The 17045-nt window shown below is 38.4% G+C and overlaps 1 protein-coding gene across 3 annotated transcripts in view; it reads right to left on the bottom strand.

The window, feature by feature from the left end:
* SLC25A13 (solute carrier family 25 member 13) overlaps window positions 1-17045 on the bottom strand; it is a 221104-nt gene that overhangs the window by 118624 nt on the left and 85435 nt on the right. For all 3 annotated transcript variants that reach the window (XM_007532058.3, XM_060196194.1, XM_060196193.1), the window contains one exon: window positions 3985-4100. In XM_007532058.3, the coding sequence (XP_007532120.2) occupies window positions 3985-4100 (116 nt within the window). The remainder of the gene's footprint in view (window positions 1-3984; window positions 4101-17045) is intronic.

The following is a 17045-nucleotide window of genomic DNA, read 5'->3' as shown; positions in this document are numbered from 1 at the left end:
CTAGCAAAAGACTTTAAACAGAACAGATTTTTGGTAAAGATGCTGATGAAATCAAAACTTCCTTTGACAGATGGAGAAAGGGCCAATTCACTGATAAGAGAGAGTGGCTAGCTGCTCAGTGTCCCACATAGATCATGGCTCCAAACCCACTTTCCTTTGTATGACAATATCACACTTGCTGACACTACACCCACACTCTGGTTCTACCTTCATAATAACAAAGAGTCCCCAGACTATTCCAAATTCCTTCCTTACTTGAAAAAGTTACGGGCATACTGCACATACTGCAGCAATGGGGATGTGAAGAAACCTGTTGCTCCGTATCTTTTTTCTTTTCTTTCTTTTCTTTTTTTTTTTTTTTTGCCTCCAGGGTTATTGCTGGGACTTGGTGCCAGCACCAGGAACCCACTACTCCTGGAGGCTATTTTTTTTCCCTTTTGTTGCCCTTGTTGTTTATCATTGTTGTTGTTATTGCTGTTATTGTTGTTGGATAGGACAGAAAGAAATCAAGAGAGGAGGGAAAGACAGAGAGGGGGAGAGAAAGACAGACACCTGCAGACCTTCTTCACCATCCATGAATCGACCTCCCTGCAGGTGGGGAGCTGGGGGCTGGAACCGGGATCCTGCTGTGCCACCGCCCAGCTCCATGCTCCATATCTTATATAAAGGTCTATACAAGTTCAATACACTATCACCCTAATAACAATAGTAAACAGTTGATGTAAGGTAGTTAAGGGACTCATACATTGAAGTCAATCGACCCTAATTGGATCCTATGTTCCTCTACTTACTGTTATTATCTATGTGAAGTCAGTCTTCCAGTAACTTTTATAATGACCTATTTTTTAAATGTGGGATAATCTACATAAACAGTTCTGTGGTATAAACTGCACTGTATTCACACAATGCATTCCTAGTAGGCACGTATGTAAATCAAGTTTTACCTAGACACAACCAAATACCATTTATACCACCCATGGGAATGAAAAAGTAGTTGTAAGAGATGCATGGCCTGCAAAGTTCAACATATTTACTATGTCTTTGTTCAGAAAAAAATTTCTGCCCCAGATCTAGCATAGAAAGTTTTCAAAAATGAAAATCATGTTGACATTCAAAGAACAGTTTCAAAGAGATCATTTTCACCTTTTATTTTTTTTATTTATTTACTTTTTCCTTATACTGGAGCAACTTCTGGTTTGGTGGGTCTGGGGTTTGAAATGTGACACTTTATCATCTGCCCTTGATGTCATCTGACTTTTTTTTAACGTTTTATGTGCAGTAGAATCAGTATTAGTCGAAGCATCAGCGCTGCTAGCTTGCTGACAAACTGGTGCTGATTAGAGCATAGTCACAGAAATAAACTCTTAGGTGGAAACCCAATACATAAGCAGATAGCATGTGTAAGTGTTCTCCACTAAAAGACAAGTAGGGGGGATCTGTGACTTTCCCTGCATCCCATGAAGTTCTGTCAAGTGTGAAAACAATGCACCCTTGACAACAATAAATCAATGTGACGTGAAATGGGAGCCTTTTTTCTCGAACCTAGGCTAACCGCTCCCCAAAGATACATACTAAGACGATCTTTGAAAATACAAAAAAAAAAAAAAGTCATTCTTGGGAAGAATTTAAAAGGAATTAACCATGTGTTCAAGTCAAACAGTCTGATATGGAAAATCACAGACTGGGATTTTCTTAATTTGCTAAACATGTGTTAATGAGAACTCACTAAATATGGGTTTATGAAATAAGGATTGATTAAGTAACTTCTCTTCCCTGTCCAGAGTCATTTTTTATAAGCATTCTTTTAAAAAAATATTTATTTATTTATTCCCTTTTTGTGGTCCTTGTTGTTTTATTGTTGTAGTTATTATTGTTGTTGTGACTGGTATCATTGTTAGTGGGTATGACAGAGAGAAATGGAGAGAGGAGGGGAATACAGAGAGGGGGAGAGAAAGACAGACACCTGCAGACCTGCTTCACCAATTATGAAGCGACTCCCTTGCAGGTGGGGAGCCGGGGGGCTCGAATGTCGGTCCTTGCACTTTTCACCACGTGCGCTTATCCAGCATCATTTTTAAAGGTCTTTGGTCTCACTGTGAATTTCCTAGAAAACATGTTTAATTCTAACTTCTTCTCAAGGTATTTGCTTTTAAAACATTCGTTAGGCTGCCACACCTCCCCTGTAATCTGAGCAATTTGGGCAAGACTAATAGGCACAGCACCTACATTTGATGCCTCTACCATATCTCATGAAAAAGTCAACTATCATTTTGCGATATGGCGGTCATTTGGGTAGTTTTTTTTTTTACTGTGGATATCTATTTCAGTTTAGTCCCCAGACTGTATTGGTTTTCCTCTGCTTTATTTATTCTAGCTTTAAAATGAATATCACGTCAAGTGATCATGAAAAATTGGGCACAGGACTGGAATGGGAAAAAAGTTGCTAAAATAAATAAACGTCTTATGTTTTACCTGTGCGTTATTTGGCTATTCACTTTGATAAGGAAAATGACATGACATGACAGTTAACTCAAGACAAAGCTGGCAGAGCGAAGTCTTTTCTAAATCTATTTCAGAACTGTTCCAGAATAGATTGTATTTTTATTGCACAATCTACATCCCCCAACTACACATTTTACATAATACATCAAGTCAGACAAGCCTCAAAACCATGAATAAAGACATTTAAAATAGGCACATTAGTCCTTTCTCCTGAAAACATAATCCTTATGCTTAAAAGGTCCCCACTTATTCTGCATGGGCAATGCTATCTGATGCAAGTACATTTGCACAGATAGCAAGTATACTAGACCGCACAAAGTCAAGTTTATCTTTAGTAGCTAGTTCATTTTAGAAAAGAAATTACTGTATTGCACCAACAGTAAAGGACCCCGGGGTATGGTGGGGAGTTAAGGGGAAGTGTTCAGTTTCTGAAACATGATGGTGAAGGAAGACTTAGGCGGAGGTTTAGAGGATTATGTAGAAAACCGAGAAATGTTACACATGTATCAACTACTGTATTTTACTGTCAATTGTAAGCCATTAATCACCCCAATGAAGGAAGGAGGAGGAGAAGGAGGAGAAGAAATTATCATTGCTCCATCACTTCCTGGTCTTCCTTTCTTCTAAAATCTAAAAGACATTTTTCTTTCTGCAGCTTTGAAGCTTATCTCAGTTAGATGGTTCTCCCTTTCACAATAAAGAATATGGCAGTGGAGTAGACATTTACAACACAGGCATGCAGAAAGGGATTGTTTATAGGTATATGGTTCAACCATGCACCACTCTGAACTACCTTACTGCACTGTGCCTCTAAACTCAAGCTACTGTGTGAGGACAAGGCAATCACTGGACACATGAGAAACATCTGCTCTTAGACAGTCTGTTGACTTCTTCAACCCAGCAATGGAAATATCTAGTTATGAAGGATGTGGACAGAATCTTGCCTCCACCTCCCTCGTTCAACCACCATAGTATCAAAATTACCAAGCCAGAAATTATTATTTTTTTTCAAAAGAAGACATCAGAACAAAAGCAACAAATCACTAAGATATCTCTAATTAAAAGGATATGTGGGTCCAGTAAGAAAGCTGACTTGGATTACTCTCAGCTACTCTTGCATATGCCTCTAGTTTGAGTGTGCACTGTGGTGTCTTACTCAGTCTCTAAAGCTTGCCTGAGGGTGGAACAGTGGAGGGCTGGTTGGGGAGGGGGGAGGGAAGAGAGGGGAGAATTCCCAATGATATACTGTCAGAGATAGCATAGTGGTTACCCAAAGACTGTTCTACCTGGGGCTCCAAGGTTCCAGGTTCAATCCCCTGAACTATTACAAGCTAGAACTGAGTAGTAGTGCTCTTGTAAGGAAAACAAATAAATAAAAGGATATGCTCATAATTTCAAAGACACATACGTCATTCATGAAAAGATAATATGTTCACCAAGCCTGTACGTTAACACCAATGTGCACACGTTCACACCCCTTACCAAAAGTCACTTCTCCTTTGCCAGTTTTGTCAAACAGCTGAAAGGCCACCATGAACAAAGCATCCGGGGCACATAGCACAGATTCAAATGCTACAAATTCTTGAAATGATATTAGTCTGTAACATAAAAGACACAAGACAAAGTCAGGAGCTTGTGGAAAATAAAAGCATATGCAAATATACACTAAGGAAAAATGTAGAATGTCACTGTCAAAAAATAAAACTTAAAACTAAAAGCATTTATAAACACCTAGATTCCCCTTTACATAGAGTGGACTGAAATAACAATGTGTACAATCTGAAAGACATGACAGATTTGAGACTATGATGACACATTAAATGCACTATAATTTCATTTTAACCTTTTATGCACAATACTATAAACAATTCACAAGATTCATTACTGATAGCTACCAGGATTAAACTAGAATGGGAGGAGAAGGAGCACAAAAATACAGATAAATGAAAGAAGAAATGTGACCCCAAGGAACTTCTAAATTGGTAAGGCAGGTTAAAAAAGGTAGCATATAAGAAAGACAAAGACAAAGACAAACCCTAAAACAGGCTCCAATATGATTCTAGCAGAAAAACAAGGAATCACTACTAGCAGAAAGAAGATGTGAACTGGACCTTGAAAAATCTGAGTGAAATATGGGAATGTAGTAGTGAATAAAGAAGGAAGAGAAAACAGCTACAGAAAAGCTACAGAAAAGTCAGGTACAAGAAAGCTAAGGAGTATAGAAGGAAAACAGTGAGAAATTGATTTTGCTGGATGGTAGAGTACATAAAAGAGAACATAGTGAAATAATATTAGAAAGAAAAAAAAATAGAACACAGATAGACCTCTAGAGAACCATCAAGACAAGAAAGGGTCTGAACATTCTTTTCTAAGACATGCCTAGAAGTTTCTAATTATAGTCAAGATATGATCAATGCTATCCTAAAGAAACCATAACAAGTCACAGATTTTTTATTTTTTATTTATTTATTTTTTTGCTTCAAGGGTTATCTCTGGGGCTCAGTGCCTGCACTATGAATCCACTGCTCCTGGAGGCCATTTTTTCCATTTTGTTGCCCTTGTTATTGTTGCCATTGATGATGTTGTTAGATAGCACAGAGAGAAATTAAGAAAGGAAGGGAAGACAGAGAGGGAGAGAGAAATATAGACACCTGCAGACCTGCTTCACTACTTGTGAAGCAACCCCCACTGCATGTGAGGAGTCTGGGGCTTGAACTGGAATCCTTGAGCTGGTCCTTACACTTAGCAACATGTGTGCTTAACCTGCTGCGGCTACTGCCTGGCCCCCAGACACAGATATTTTTAACTTCTAAAGAACAGATTATAAAAGTTTTCCTAGAGGGTTAGGTGGTGTCCCTAATAGCGTGAGCATATCTAAATGTGCAAGGACCTGGTTCAAGCCTCCACTCCCCACTTGCAGAGGAGAAGATTTAAGAGCAGTAAAGTAGTACTGCAGGTTGCCGGTCTATCAGTCAGTCTGTCTGTCTGTTTATCTCAATCTCTCTAGCTCCCTCTCCCCTTTCAATTTATCTTTCCTATAGAATAAAAAAATAATTTAAAAAAAAAGCTTTCCTAGAAATGATCATGGTCACTCTTTCATACATTATTATTAAAGATTTACTCATTAATGAGAAAGATAGGGAGAGAATCAAGGCATCACTGTAGGACATAAGATGTCAGGTCTCCAGCCCAGGACCCCACGCTTGCTAGTCCAGTGCTGTATTTACTGTGTTATTTTCCAGACCTATTTGTATTTAATATGTCTAGATATTTCAATGATACACTGAACTAGTCTAAATCCCTGGAGACCAGATACAAAAGGGAGAAAAATGGGAATATTGTAAGTACGCTTCACAGAAAAAAAAATTTAAGTTAACATCTAAGAGATCATATTTTATAAAAAGTGTTACAAAGTTAACCACTCCCTACTATGTCACCTGATTATAATACCACAAAGGAAAAATTTACAATGTGGTCCATATACTATATCTGTATTATTCACCACTGAAATCTATCCTTCCAAATGCATGGGAACATTCAGAACAGCTTATGTTACCAGAGAATGCAGGCACAAAACATTTTGTACTCTTTTTCTGTCACTTTCACTGAGAATCTAGATCAGGGCTGGGGCACCTTTTCCTGACAAGTGTCATTTGGATATCTATAACATCATTCACAGGCCATACAAAATTTTCAACTTCAAAATCAGCACTTGCTATTGCAATGAAAGAAATCTCCTAGATTTATTGAATTTCAGTTTCAGCCTGAATTATCTCAGTAGGTCTAGACCAAACAATTCCACAGGCTGCACATGGTGCTCAGAGTGAATGTTTCTCATCCCCCAAGTTACAAGCCAAGACAAGAGCTAAGGTGGGTGGGGGACAGGGACTGAGAGGAAGTAATCACGTGCATATATGCTCAGTAGAATGCAAGAGTTGAGTGTGGAAATTAGAATAAGAAATCAAACACTTAAGTGGAGGGCACAAAAGGAAGAGAGATTTATTTGAAGAAATGAGAAATGTTTTGTGGAGGGGTGCCACTTAAAGTAAAAAAATTTAAAGCTACAAAGACCTCAAAGATCTTCAACTTCAACCTTCTTGTCCCACTTTAGATAAAATAGAGGTTAATAATCTGTGTAAGGAGAAACTTGATTTCTAGCGTTTTGGCCTACAAACCAGATTTCTTGATTTCTAGAAGATTAACAGGATTCTAACTGGTATGAGAAGATGGTGAAGCAGGAAAGAGGTTACAAATGGAGTGCTATGTTTAGCACCAAACCAATGGCTATGCAATTAAGAGAGGGAAAAGGGTGGCTATTTAGCTGGCATGTCAGTCACCTCCAGGGGACCTTAAAGGCCAAGTTACAGATCTTGATTTTTTTGCATACAGTGAGAAGGGGGTTGGAAAATACTGAATTCAGGTTTTTGTTTTAGAAAAGGATCTGGTGTGGAAGAAGCATTTAGCAGGGAAAAAAAGCAAGATGCTGGAAACAGTTTGACAGCAAGGGATAAAGGAAGGAGGGGGAGGGGCTGACTGATCCACAGGTAGAGAGCACTGGGATGACAAAAAGAGGAAACAAGGTTAGGAATAGTAGTTATGCAAAAGACGTTCATGCCTGAGGTTCCAAAGCCCCAGGTTCAATCCCTGGCACCATCATAAACCAGAGTTTCTGAACAGTGCTCTGATATCTCTTTCTCTCTTTCTCCCTTTCCCTTTCCCTTTCCCTTTCCCTTTCTCTCTCCGGCTTCATTCTCTCCCTCCTTTTGTATCTCACTTTCTCATTAAAATAATTAAGATATATTAAAAAAAAGAGGAAACAGGAATGAGAAAGCCAGGTTATTCCTAAGACTTTTAACTTGGATAGCTTAGCAGGATGATAACACTACCAAAGATTTTTTTTTTTAATTAAGAAAAGAATAAAAGGAAAAGTGAGCAGGGACCTGTGAGAGTGGGACCAACTGACTGGACTGATTTTAAGGTACCAATAAAGTACAGGACCAGAGCAAAAACCAAAAGAGGCCGATCTGGGTTGAACCACATTGCATCTTCATCTCCTCCAAAATTAAAGTTGAAGACCTAAAGCCCTGTGCCTTACAATGTGATTTTACATGGAAATAATCTTTCCATGTTATTGGGTTGCAGAAGTCATATTTTCTTTAATCTGTATTATATATTATTAGTGATTTAATAGATTATAAGATAATAGAAGTATATTTTCATACTATTCCCATCACTTAAGTTCTGTCATCCCTCCAAGAGAGAGACAGATATAGAGAGAACAAGAGAAAGTGATATTTTGAAGTTCATGTGTTTCAATTTTCCATATTGTACTTATGAGTGAAATCATCCCATAGCTGTTTAGCCTTCCTCTTTTTCCCTCTCAGATAAGAGAAACAGTGCCATTCCTCAGGTGTTCTCCAGAATCTCTTCCCTCTTGGGGATGGGGCAAAAACAAAGATTCCTTGTCAGGAAGGTTCCTGGTCCCAGTGGAATGGGGGTTCCTCCAGTCATCTCCCCCTAACATTTCCCCATCTGGGAGTATGGACCAAAATTCTTTCGGGGGGTAGAGAAGAAAAGAGTTCTGGCTTCTGTAATTGCTTCTCTGATGGATATAGACATTGTAAGGTCATCCATACCCCCAATGTGTCTTTATCTTTCCCTAGTAGAGTTGGGTTCTAGAGTAGTGAGGTTCTAGGACATGTTGGCAAAGGTCATGATGTCATCTTCTGTTTTGCTATGCAAAAATGCATCATGACTTTTATGACAACACAATAGTTAAGACAAGCTCATACTGGTATGGGGTGGACACTTGATCCAAAGTAACTAGTGTTTAGCAAAAGGGAGAAATCTGAACACAGGTACACAGGCAATGTTCTCTCCTATCAAATTAAAAAAAAAAAAAGAGAGAGAGAGAGGGTTTGTGGGAAGACCACCAGAAGTGAGGGATTTGTCATGCAGGCACTGAGCACATGCAATAACCCTGGGGACCAAAAAAAAAAAAAGTGCTTCTATAACCCAAGGAATGGCAAAGACTGCCCAGAACTACCAGATGTCAGAGAGACATGAACAGATTCTTGCTTATAGCCTACAGGATGTACCAAAGTAGCCAACACTTTGATCTTGGTCTTTAGAGCTGAGACAACACAATTCTGTTTTTCTAAGCCACCAAATCTATTCTTTGCTATTGGCAGTGCTAGCAAACTAAAATAGAAGTCAAGATTGGAAATGCATACCTGAAAGTTTTTAAAGAAAGGGTACGTGAAGCTGTGAGTGCAACTGCCCAGAAGCATTCCAACTGGGGATGTATGATCACTGTGTTCTAGACTACTGAAGCAGTACTGAGGAAAAATGTTTTTGATTGCTTACTTCCCAACAACCATGCAGTCACACTACTCATCAGTTTAACTTGTTGGCAGTGTGCTTGGACAGAAAACAATTGTATTTGCTAAAGATATCTGTCCATGGGTATTAGGTTACTTAAATGAATCACATAACGTTATCTAAAAAAAGGGACATTAAAAAAAAAGTTAATGAGGGGGGGGGCAGAGTACAGGTCCAAAAAGTATGACAGAGGACTTAGTGGGGGTTGTATCATTAATGTGAGAAATGTTATGCATGTACAAACTGTTGTATTTACTGTCAAATGTAAAACATTAATCCCCCAATAAAGAAGTTTTTAAAAAAGTTAATGAAATGAGTAAAATAAATCTTAAGTACAAAAAAAAGGGCATCTTACCTCTCTCAAAATGTTATAAGAAACCTACAGATTATTTCTGTGCATGTACAAATCCTCCTCTGGCAATGTTAATGTGGTTTCATAACCATAACCGGTCAATGAATACTCTGTCATTTTAGGCATGTTACAGACACCAAAAAGGTATATAATTTGATAATCCTGTTAGATACATTTATTACATATCTATGTAGGAGGTATATAGATGAACCATGAAATCATGTCTTACTGTTCATAAAGATCATTTTGGATTTTCAAAGCAATGTGACTAGAAGACAAAATAATTGTATAGTAGTACTACAGTCACTTACAACATGATTTATAAAAACATTTTACCCTCCACATAAACAGGCAGTCTTGTTTTTTAGATTTATTGGGTATTATCACAAATTACAACAAAGAATATAAGGTTAATCAAGTTCAGACCTGGCTGGTAAGCTCACAGTTCCTTTCTCCCCTTCAACATCCAAATTTTCTTTGACATTAGATACTCTTCAAATTAAATCCTACAGCTTTGATGTACATTATGAACAAAATCTAAGGAACAGTATTTTTTAAAATAATGCTCACCTGTAGCAAATAATATTAGGACAGAGGTCACAAAGCATAGAAAAAATATAGAAGGTCTACCCCACTCAAAAGGTCTACCCCACTCAAAAATTAGGAAATGGGAGGGTAAGTTTCTATTAGTTCTAAAGCTACCTGAGATTCTTTTTAAAGTAAGTTTGTTTTGTCTTCCAAAACCATTAGAGTACTTTCAGAAAATCATTTATAACAGCAGCAACTTTAGAATGTCTTTAAAGTCCAGTTAAAAACAGCTAAAATACTGCATAATGTTATTAAAGTACTAAGTCAAAGAGGAAAGAGATTAAAAGTGGGCCACATCTGTACATTTTGCTTAGGGCAATGTAAGTGTACATCCATTATCTATTATACTCATAAAATAAAATTAGACTGGAGTTACCAAATTGGTTATTTGGATAGTGTACTATTTTGCCATGTATGCAAGTCAGGGCCAAATCTGGCCCCTACTGCACTGTAGGTGTTGAGGTCTCTTTGATTCTCTCTCTGCCTCACAGAAAAAGAAAGAAAGAAAAGAGAGGGAGGGAGGGAGGAAGGAAAGAACGAAGGAGGGAGGGAGGGAGGAAAGAGGAAAAGGGAGGGAAGGATAACCTGGGTGGTGGTGTACCTAGTTCAGTACACACATTACCATACACAAGGACGCAGGTTCCAGCCCCCAGTCCTTGGGGGGGTAGCGCTTCATGAACAGTGAGGTAATGCTACAGGTATCTCTCTTTCTCTTGCCCTCTCTATCTTCTCCTTCCTTCTGAATTTCTCTCAGTCCTATCAAATAGGGAGGGAGGGAAGGATTGCGGGGAGGGGGGGAAGAAGGGAGAGATGGAGGGAGGGAGCGAAGGAAGGAAGGAAGGCAGGCAGGCAGGCAGGCAGGCAGGCATGCAAGCCAGAAGCAGTGGGTGAATTCACTGTGTAGGCATACAACACCTGATGGGAAAGGAAAGAAAGAGGAAAAGGAAGGAGGGAAGGAAGAAGGGAAGGGAAGGGAAGAAGGAAATAAAAGAATGAATTAGACTTTTAAAAATATTTATTTATTCCCTTTTGTTGCACTTCTTTTATTGTTGTAGTTATTATTGTTGTTATTGATGTCGTTGTGGGATAGGACAGAGAGAAATGGAGAGAGGAGGGGAACATAGAGGGGGAGAGAAAGACACCTACAGACCTGCTTCACTGCCTATAAAGTGAGTCCCCTGCAGGTGGGGAGCCTGATGCTCGAACCGAACCGGGATCCTTATGCCGGTCCTTGCGCTTTGTGCCACTTGCGCTTAACCCGCTGGCTACCGCCCAACTCCCGAATTAGACTTTTAAATACCAGAACTTCCTTACAGAAGTACAACTTCTCAGTCATTCTCAGCTTTGCAAAAGAAAAAAAAAAGATTCTAGCTTGGAGATATTAGAACAGAAAATAGACAATGTTATATTATGGGAAAAGTAATAATATAATAGGACTGGAAATAAAGCATTAATAGAGTCTATTGTTATGTAGAGAGAAAGGAGGAGGGAGAAAGGGAGGTCACCTAATAGAGTGGGGTCTACTCTTGTACTGAACACAGACTGGTATTATAAAAGCAAATTTCTGCTCCCCAAGAACTGATTGGCGGGAGCGGAGGGATGGGGGATGGGGTGGGAGGCAGGTGGGGAACCAGGATTCAAGGAAGAAAAACTGTAAAAAGGAAAGTACAGTGCTCACATCCTGCTGTAGACAAAGGTTTGAAGTTTTGAGTAACATGATAAATGTGTGCTTCTCAGTATATAACACTCAAATAGCACTAATAATAGTGAAAGCAATCTTAGTATGTAATAGTATATGACTAATAAAAATAAAGGAATACTCAAGCATTCTACAACCATTAATCATTATAGATGGGTTCAGGAAAGTGGCTCAGTGAGTAGAGAATATTAATTTTTATTTATAAGATGGAAATATTATGTGGTGCAAAGTGCAAGGACTGGTATAAGGATCCAGGTTTGAGCACCCAGTTCCCCACCTGCAGGGGAGTTGCTTTACAGGTGGTGAAAAAAGTCTACAGGTGTCTGTATTTCTCTCCCCTTCTGTCTCCTCCTCCTCTCTCCATTTCTCTCTGTGCTATCCAACAATGACAACATCAATAACAATAACTACAGCAACAATAAAAAGATAGTGAGGGCAACAAAAGGGAAAATAAATAAATAAAATTTTAAAAAAGAAAACAATATTCTATCTGTAATAAAAAATGGAAATATTGACAAGACCATAGGATAAGAGGGGTATATTTCCACACAGTGCCCACCCCCAGAGCTCCATATCCAATCCCCTCCCTTGATAGCTATTCTTTATCCCTCCGGGAGTATGGACCTAGGATCATTTTGGGGTGCAAAGCATATGTATTATATGAGTGAGGCCCTAGACAAGATCCCTAGTACCACATAAGAGCATCAAGTGACAGAAAATCATGGATTTTGAGGCAGTGCTTTGATGTCTCTTACCTCTCTCAAAATACAAAACATGCACACACAAATACATGCTACCAAATAAAAAGAAAAAGCTACATACATAAGTACGGAAAAAATATTCAATTTTACTTTAAAAATGGTAAAATATTATATATATATACACACAGTTTCAAAGATGTAGGCTAAATTATTAGCAAGGGTTATCTCTGGATATTTAAAACCTTAGAATTAAAGACCTAGGGGCCAGGTGGTGGCACACCTGGTTAAGTGCACACATGACAGTGTGCAAGAACCAAGGTTCAAGCCCCCAGTCCCCACTTGCAGGGGAAAAACTTCATGAGTGGTGAAGCAGGGCTGCAGGTGTCTCTCTCTCTCTCTCTCTCTCTATCTCCCCCTTCCTCTCAATTTCTGGCTGTCTCTATCTAATAAATAAAGATAACAGTTTTTTGTTTTTTTTAATTATAGACCTTTTTTCTTTTGGCTTTTCCATAGTATATACACATATAATGTTTTATTATTACTTATACTTATGTAATAGCATAAATACATGAAAATGTATTTTAAAATATTAATGTAATATATATGTAAGATTCTGTTATTTCTGTAGAAGAAATTAAACATTTACATGACTAAAATAGCAAGGAATTCAACTTGGCAGAAGGACTAAAAAAAAGAGATGGGAGAGGAAATTAAGATAAAGAAACAAAAGAAGGGAAAGAATCACAGAGAATACTGACTGTCTAAGGTGGATAATATCCATTTCTTCTCTTCCTCCCTGCTGCTGCTTATTCTTGTTCAGTAGTGGCTTATTCCCCATGCAGTCCTTTTTATCTCCCGCCAGGCTCCTATCTCCAGGCCAATTCTGTGGCTATGGAAGTTTCAGCAACTGCACATAAGGTTCTGATCTGTTCATACTTCAGGAAGTTTGGTTGTAGACAATGCACTATATCAAAATCCAATTGCCACTTTTACTTAAGGTTCCTAACCACAAGAGCACTTCGCAAAAATAACTTCTCTTTATAACCCTCTTCCGTGAGATACAACAGAAGCCAAACAATTGTTTGAGATTAATGGCAGAGATAAAAGCAAAATCCAACCAGCAGACCACCCAGGTTCAAGTATCTGTGAATGTCAACAGAAAAAAAAAAAAAAAGGAAGAAAGAAAATTTTAAAAAGAACTGGGCTCTCCTGTAATCATCAGTTATCAAAACAGCTTTGACCTTTATTATTTTAGTAACTATGGTGGGGGAGGGTCAGCTCTTTTATCTACTTCGTAAATGCCTTGCAAATATATATGTTGTTCAGGCCACCAGGCAAATGTGTGCCCTGTACCTAGGAAGGATACCATGAAAAAGAATAAGGGGATAGCAGTGGGTTAAACCCACATGGAGCAGGTTAAGCGTGCACGTGGTGCAAAGCGCAAGCACCGCCATAATGATCCTGGTTCCAGTCATCTGCCCTCCCCACCTGCAGGGGAGTCGCTTCACAGGCAGTGAAGCAGGTCTGCAGGTGCCTCTCTATCCCTCCCCCTCTCTGTCTTCCCCTCCTCTCTCCATTTCTCTCTGTCCTATCTAACAATGACGCCATTAACAACAATAGTAACTACAACAATGAAAAACAAGGGCAACAAAAGGGAAAATAAATTTTTAAAAAAAGAAAGAAAAAGAATAAGACTGGTAGCATGCATATCCTTGAGGAATGTGTCCTAGTGGAGAAGGCAAGAAGTAGAAATGTATTTTGAGAAAAGGTAAGATAATTCTATAACCAGATAACTACTATATACAGGATAAAACAGAGAAATTGACTAAACCAGTGCTTCTCAACCCCACCCCAGTCTATTAAATTGATAATGAGGTCTTAAGCAGCCATTAGGTTTTTCTGCGGTATTTCCAACTTTTTTTAATTCAAAATAAATAAAACTATTAACACTTTTTTTTACTTGGCTATTAGGTCAAACAACTATTGCTTTCTTTTTTTTTTCATATTTTAGGTTATTTTATTGGTAACACCTTCTGTCATCTTTATTGACAGACATTTTTTACATACCACAGAAATAATTCATTTAAAATATATAATCTGATGCTTTTGTTTTGTTGTATTTGTCTTTGTAGACTACCTAAGGGATTCTACCCTTCTGTCAAGCATCAGAATAAAAGGGATGGCTCCTTTGTGTAATGAGGGCAGGATATACTTTCTGACCAGTGTCATTAATATCTGAAAGGTAAAAAGGAAAAACTACAGGAAAGATCTGGAAGAAAAATATTCTAAATATTTTAAATAAATAAAATAAATAAATAAATACCTCAGTACTAGGGTCAGCTCCCAGATAAACCAATGTTGGCAAGTCCTGTGAGGCAGAAGTCACCCAAGTGGGCAGAGAATAGAAAAGGAACAGGGACGGAATGTTATATACATTTTAAGTGATCCGTATATTATAGAAAGAGACTAAGGTTCTATAATTTTCCCTTTGCCTGAGTGACTTAATGATCTTGCTGAGCAAATTGGAGCAGATCACCTATTTTTATCTAATTTTTAAAAATATGTATTTATTCTCTTGTTGCCCTTGTTGTTTTACTGTTGTTGTTGTTATTGATGTCCTTGTTGTTGGATAGGACGGAGAGAAATGGAGAGAGGAGGGGAAGACAGAGAGGGGTAGAGAAAGAGAGACACCTGCAGACCTGCTTCACTGCCTGTGAAGTGATTCCTCTGCAGGTGGGAAGCCAGGGGATGGAATCTGGATCCTTATGCCGGTCCTTGGTGCTTTGTACCACCTGTGCTTAACCCGCTGTGCTACCACCCGACTCCCCTAATTTTTTTTAAGTGCTTTCTCCATTGTCTATCATTCCACTGTCCCACTTTCTACCATTTTTGGTTGCAGGGAGCCATCATCTCGTGCCTTCCCTGGCTCCAGTGCCAGCCCTGGCATTACCTAGAGGGCATCTGTTCTGAGGCCAGCTGGGCTCCTCTTTCTGCTCAACAAAGTACTTAAGCTCAAATCTCACTGTAGCATTTGCCAAGGGCCTATTTAAATTCATTGGCTCCAATGAAATCTGGCTGACTAAATATTGTTCAAACAAGCAGGCTATTGCTTAGCTTTATAAACCTATTAAAGATTTTACTAGCAATTTTACTATATTGTTATCATAAATTTAGCCTATAAATACCACTTCTGCATCTGTTACTGACTCCATGTTTCCAGAAGATAGATATAAATTTTTTTTAATTTGTGAACTTAGTTCAGTGACAATTCCATACTTCTAGATCTACCTATCTGTCCAATACCACTTAGGCTGCTCAAGGATGACTATTCAAACTACTGAGATTTATAGAGGGCATTTTTACACTTTCTTTCTTACTTCACAGAGGCATCAAATATATTTAAGAGGTATGATTCATGCCTGTGCTACTTCTGTTCTGCTAGCAGTTAATTTAATTAATTTTAATTTATTTTACTTATATGTACTCTTTTTTTAAAAAAAGCTTATTTATGAGACAAGAAGGAGGAACATGGCATCACTCTGGTGCATGCTGGGGATTGAACTTGGGACCTCATGCTTCAACAGTTCAACACTTTATCCACTGCACCAACTTGCAAGACATCATCTACACATATTCTTAATCCCTATAAACAATAATGACCTCAGAAGACTGTCTCATGAACCACCACTTCCCTCATCCTCCCACCCATAAGACTTTGAGTGAGAGAAAAAAAACTCATTCTGACAGATTCCCATAAAAGTATATTATAACAACAGAAAGGAGTACCAGGCTTTGAAAACTAGACAAATCATATTCTATTATCTCCATAAATCTCTGGCAAATACCCTATTATTTCTCAAAGTGATACCATTAAAAAAAAAGTCATACTGTTATCCTCTATAATTGCTAGTGTTCAGAGCACAATTTAATAATGTGCACCATGAATATTCTGCATTTATTAACACACAGGTTAAATAGCATTTTGAGATATATCCCCAAAACTGATATTTTTAAAAGAAAAAGTGTACTAAGGTTAAAAAAAAACTCATTTTAATTCAGAATTGCCTTTAAAGGGGAGAAGAAGACCACTAGGGTTGGGGGTAGTTGCAACCAAATCATTTTAGAAAAATCAATGTAGGTAAGCAAAGCAGATTAAAAATCTAGGTTTCTGACAGTTGTGTTATATCTCACCCAGGAGAAAATACATATTACATATATAATATTACATATTATAAAGATTGCTCATCATGACCAAGTGGGACTTATCCCAGGAATGCAAGGTTGGTTCAACATACGTAAGTCAATCAATGTTATTTACCACATCAATAAAAGCAAAACCAAAAACCACATGATGATCTCAATAGATGCAGAGAAAGCCTTTGACAAAATCCAACACACATTCATGCTCAAAACACTACAAAAAATGAGAATAGACGGAAATGCCTCAAGATAGTGGAGTCCATATATAGCAAACCTACAGCCAACATCATACTCAATGGACAGAAGCTGAAAGCATTCCCCCTCAGATCGGGGACTAGACAGGGCTGTCCACTATCACCATTACTCTTCAGCACAGTATTAGAAGTTCTTCGCATAGCAATCAGGCAAGAGAAAGAAATCAAAGGAATACAAATAGGGAGAGAAGAAGTCAAGCTCTCACTATTTGCAGATGAAATGACAGTATACATAGAAAAACCTAAAGAGGGAGTCAGGTGGTAGCGCAGTGGGCTAAGCACAGGTGGCGCAAAGTGCAAGGACCGGCATAAGGATCCCGGTTCAAGCCCTCGGCTCCCCACCTGCAGGCAGGTCACTTCACAAGCAG

This window comes from Erinaceus europaeus, chromosome 8 (assembly GCF_950295315.1).
Source record: "Erinaceus europaeus chromosome 8, mEriEur2.1, whole genome shotgun sequence".
NCBI classification, from domain to species: Eukaryota; Metazoa; Chordata; class Mammalia; order Eulipotyphla; family Erinaceidae; genus Erinaceus; species Erinaceus europaeus.
This window is presented reverse-complemented; position numbering and strand designations above follow the sequence as displayed.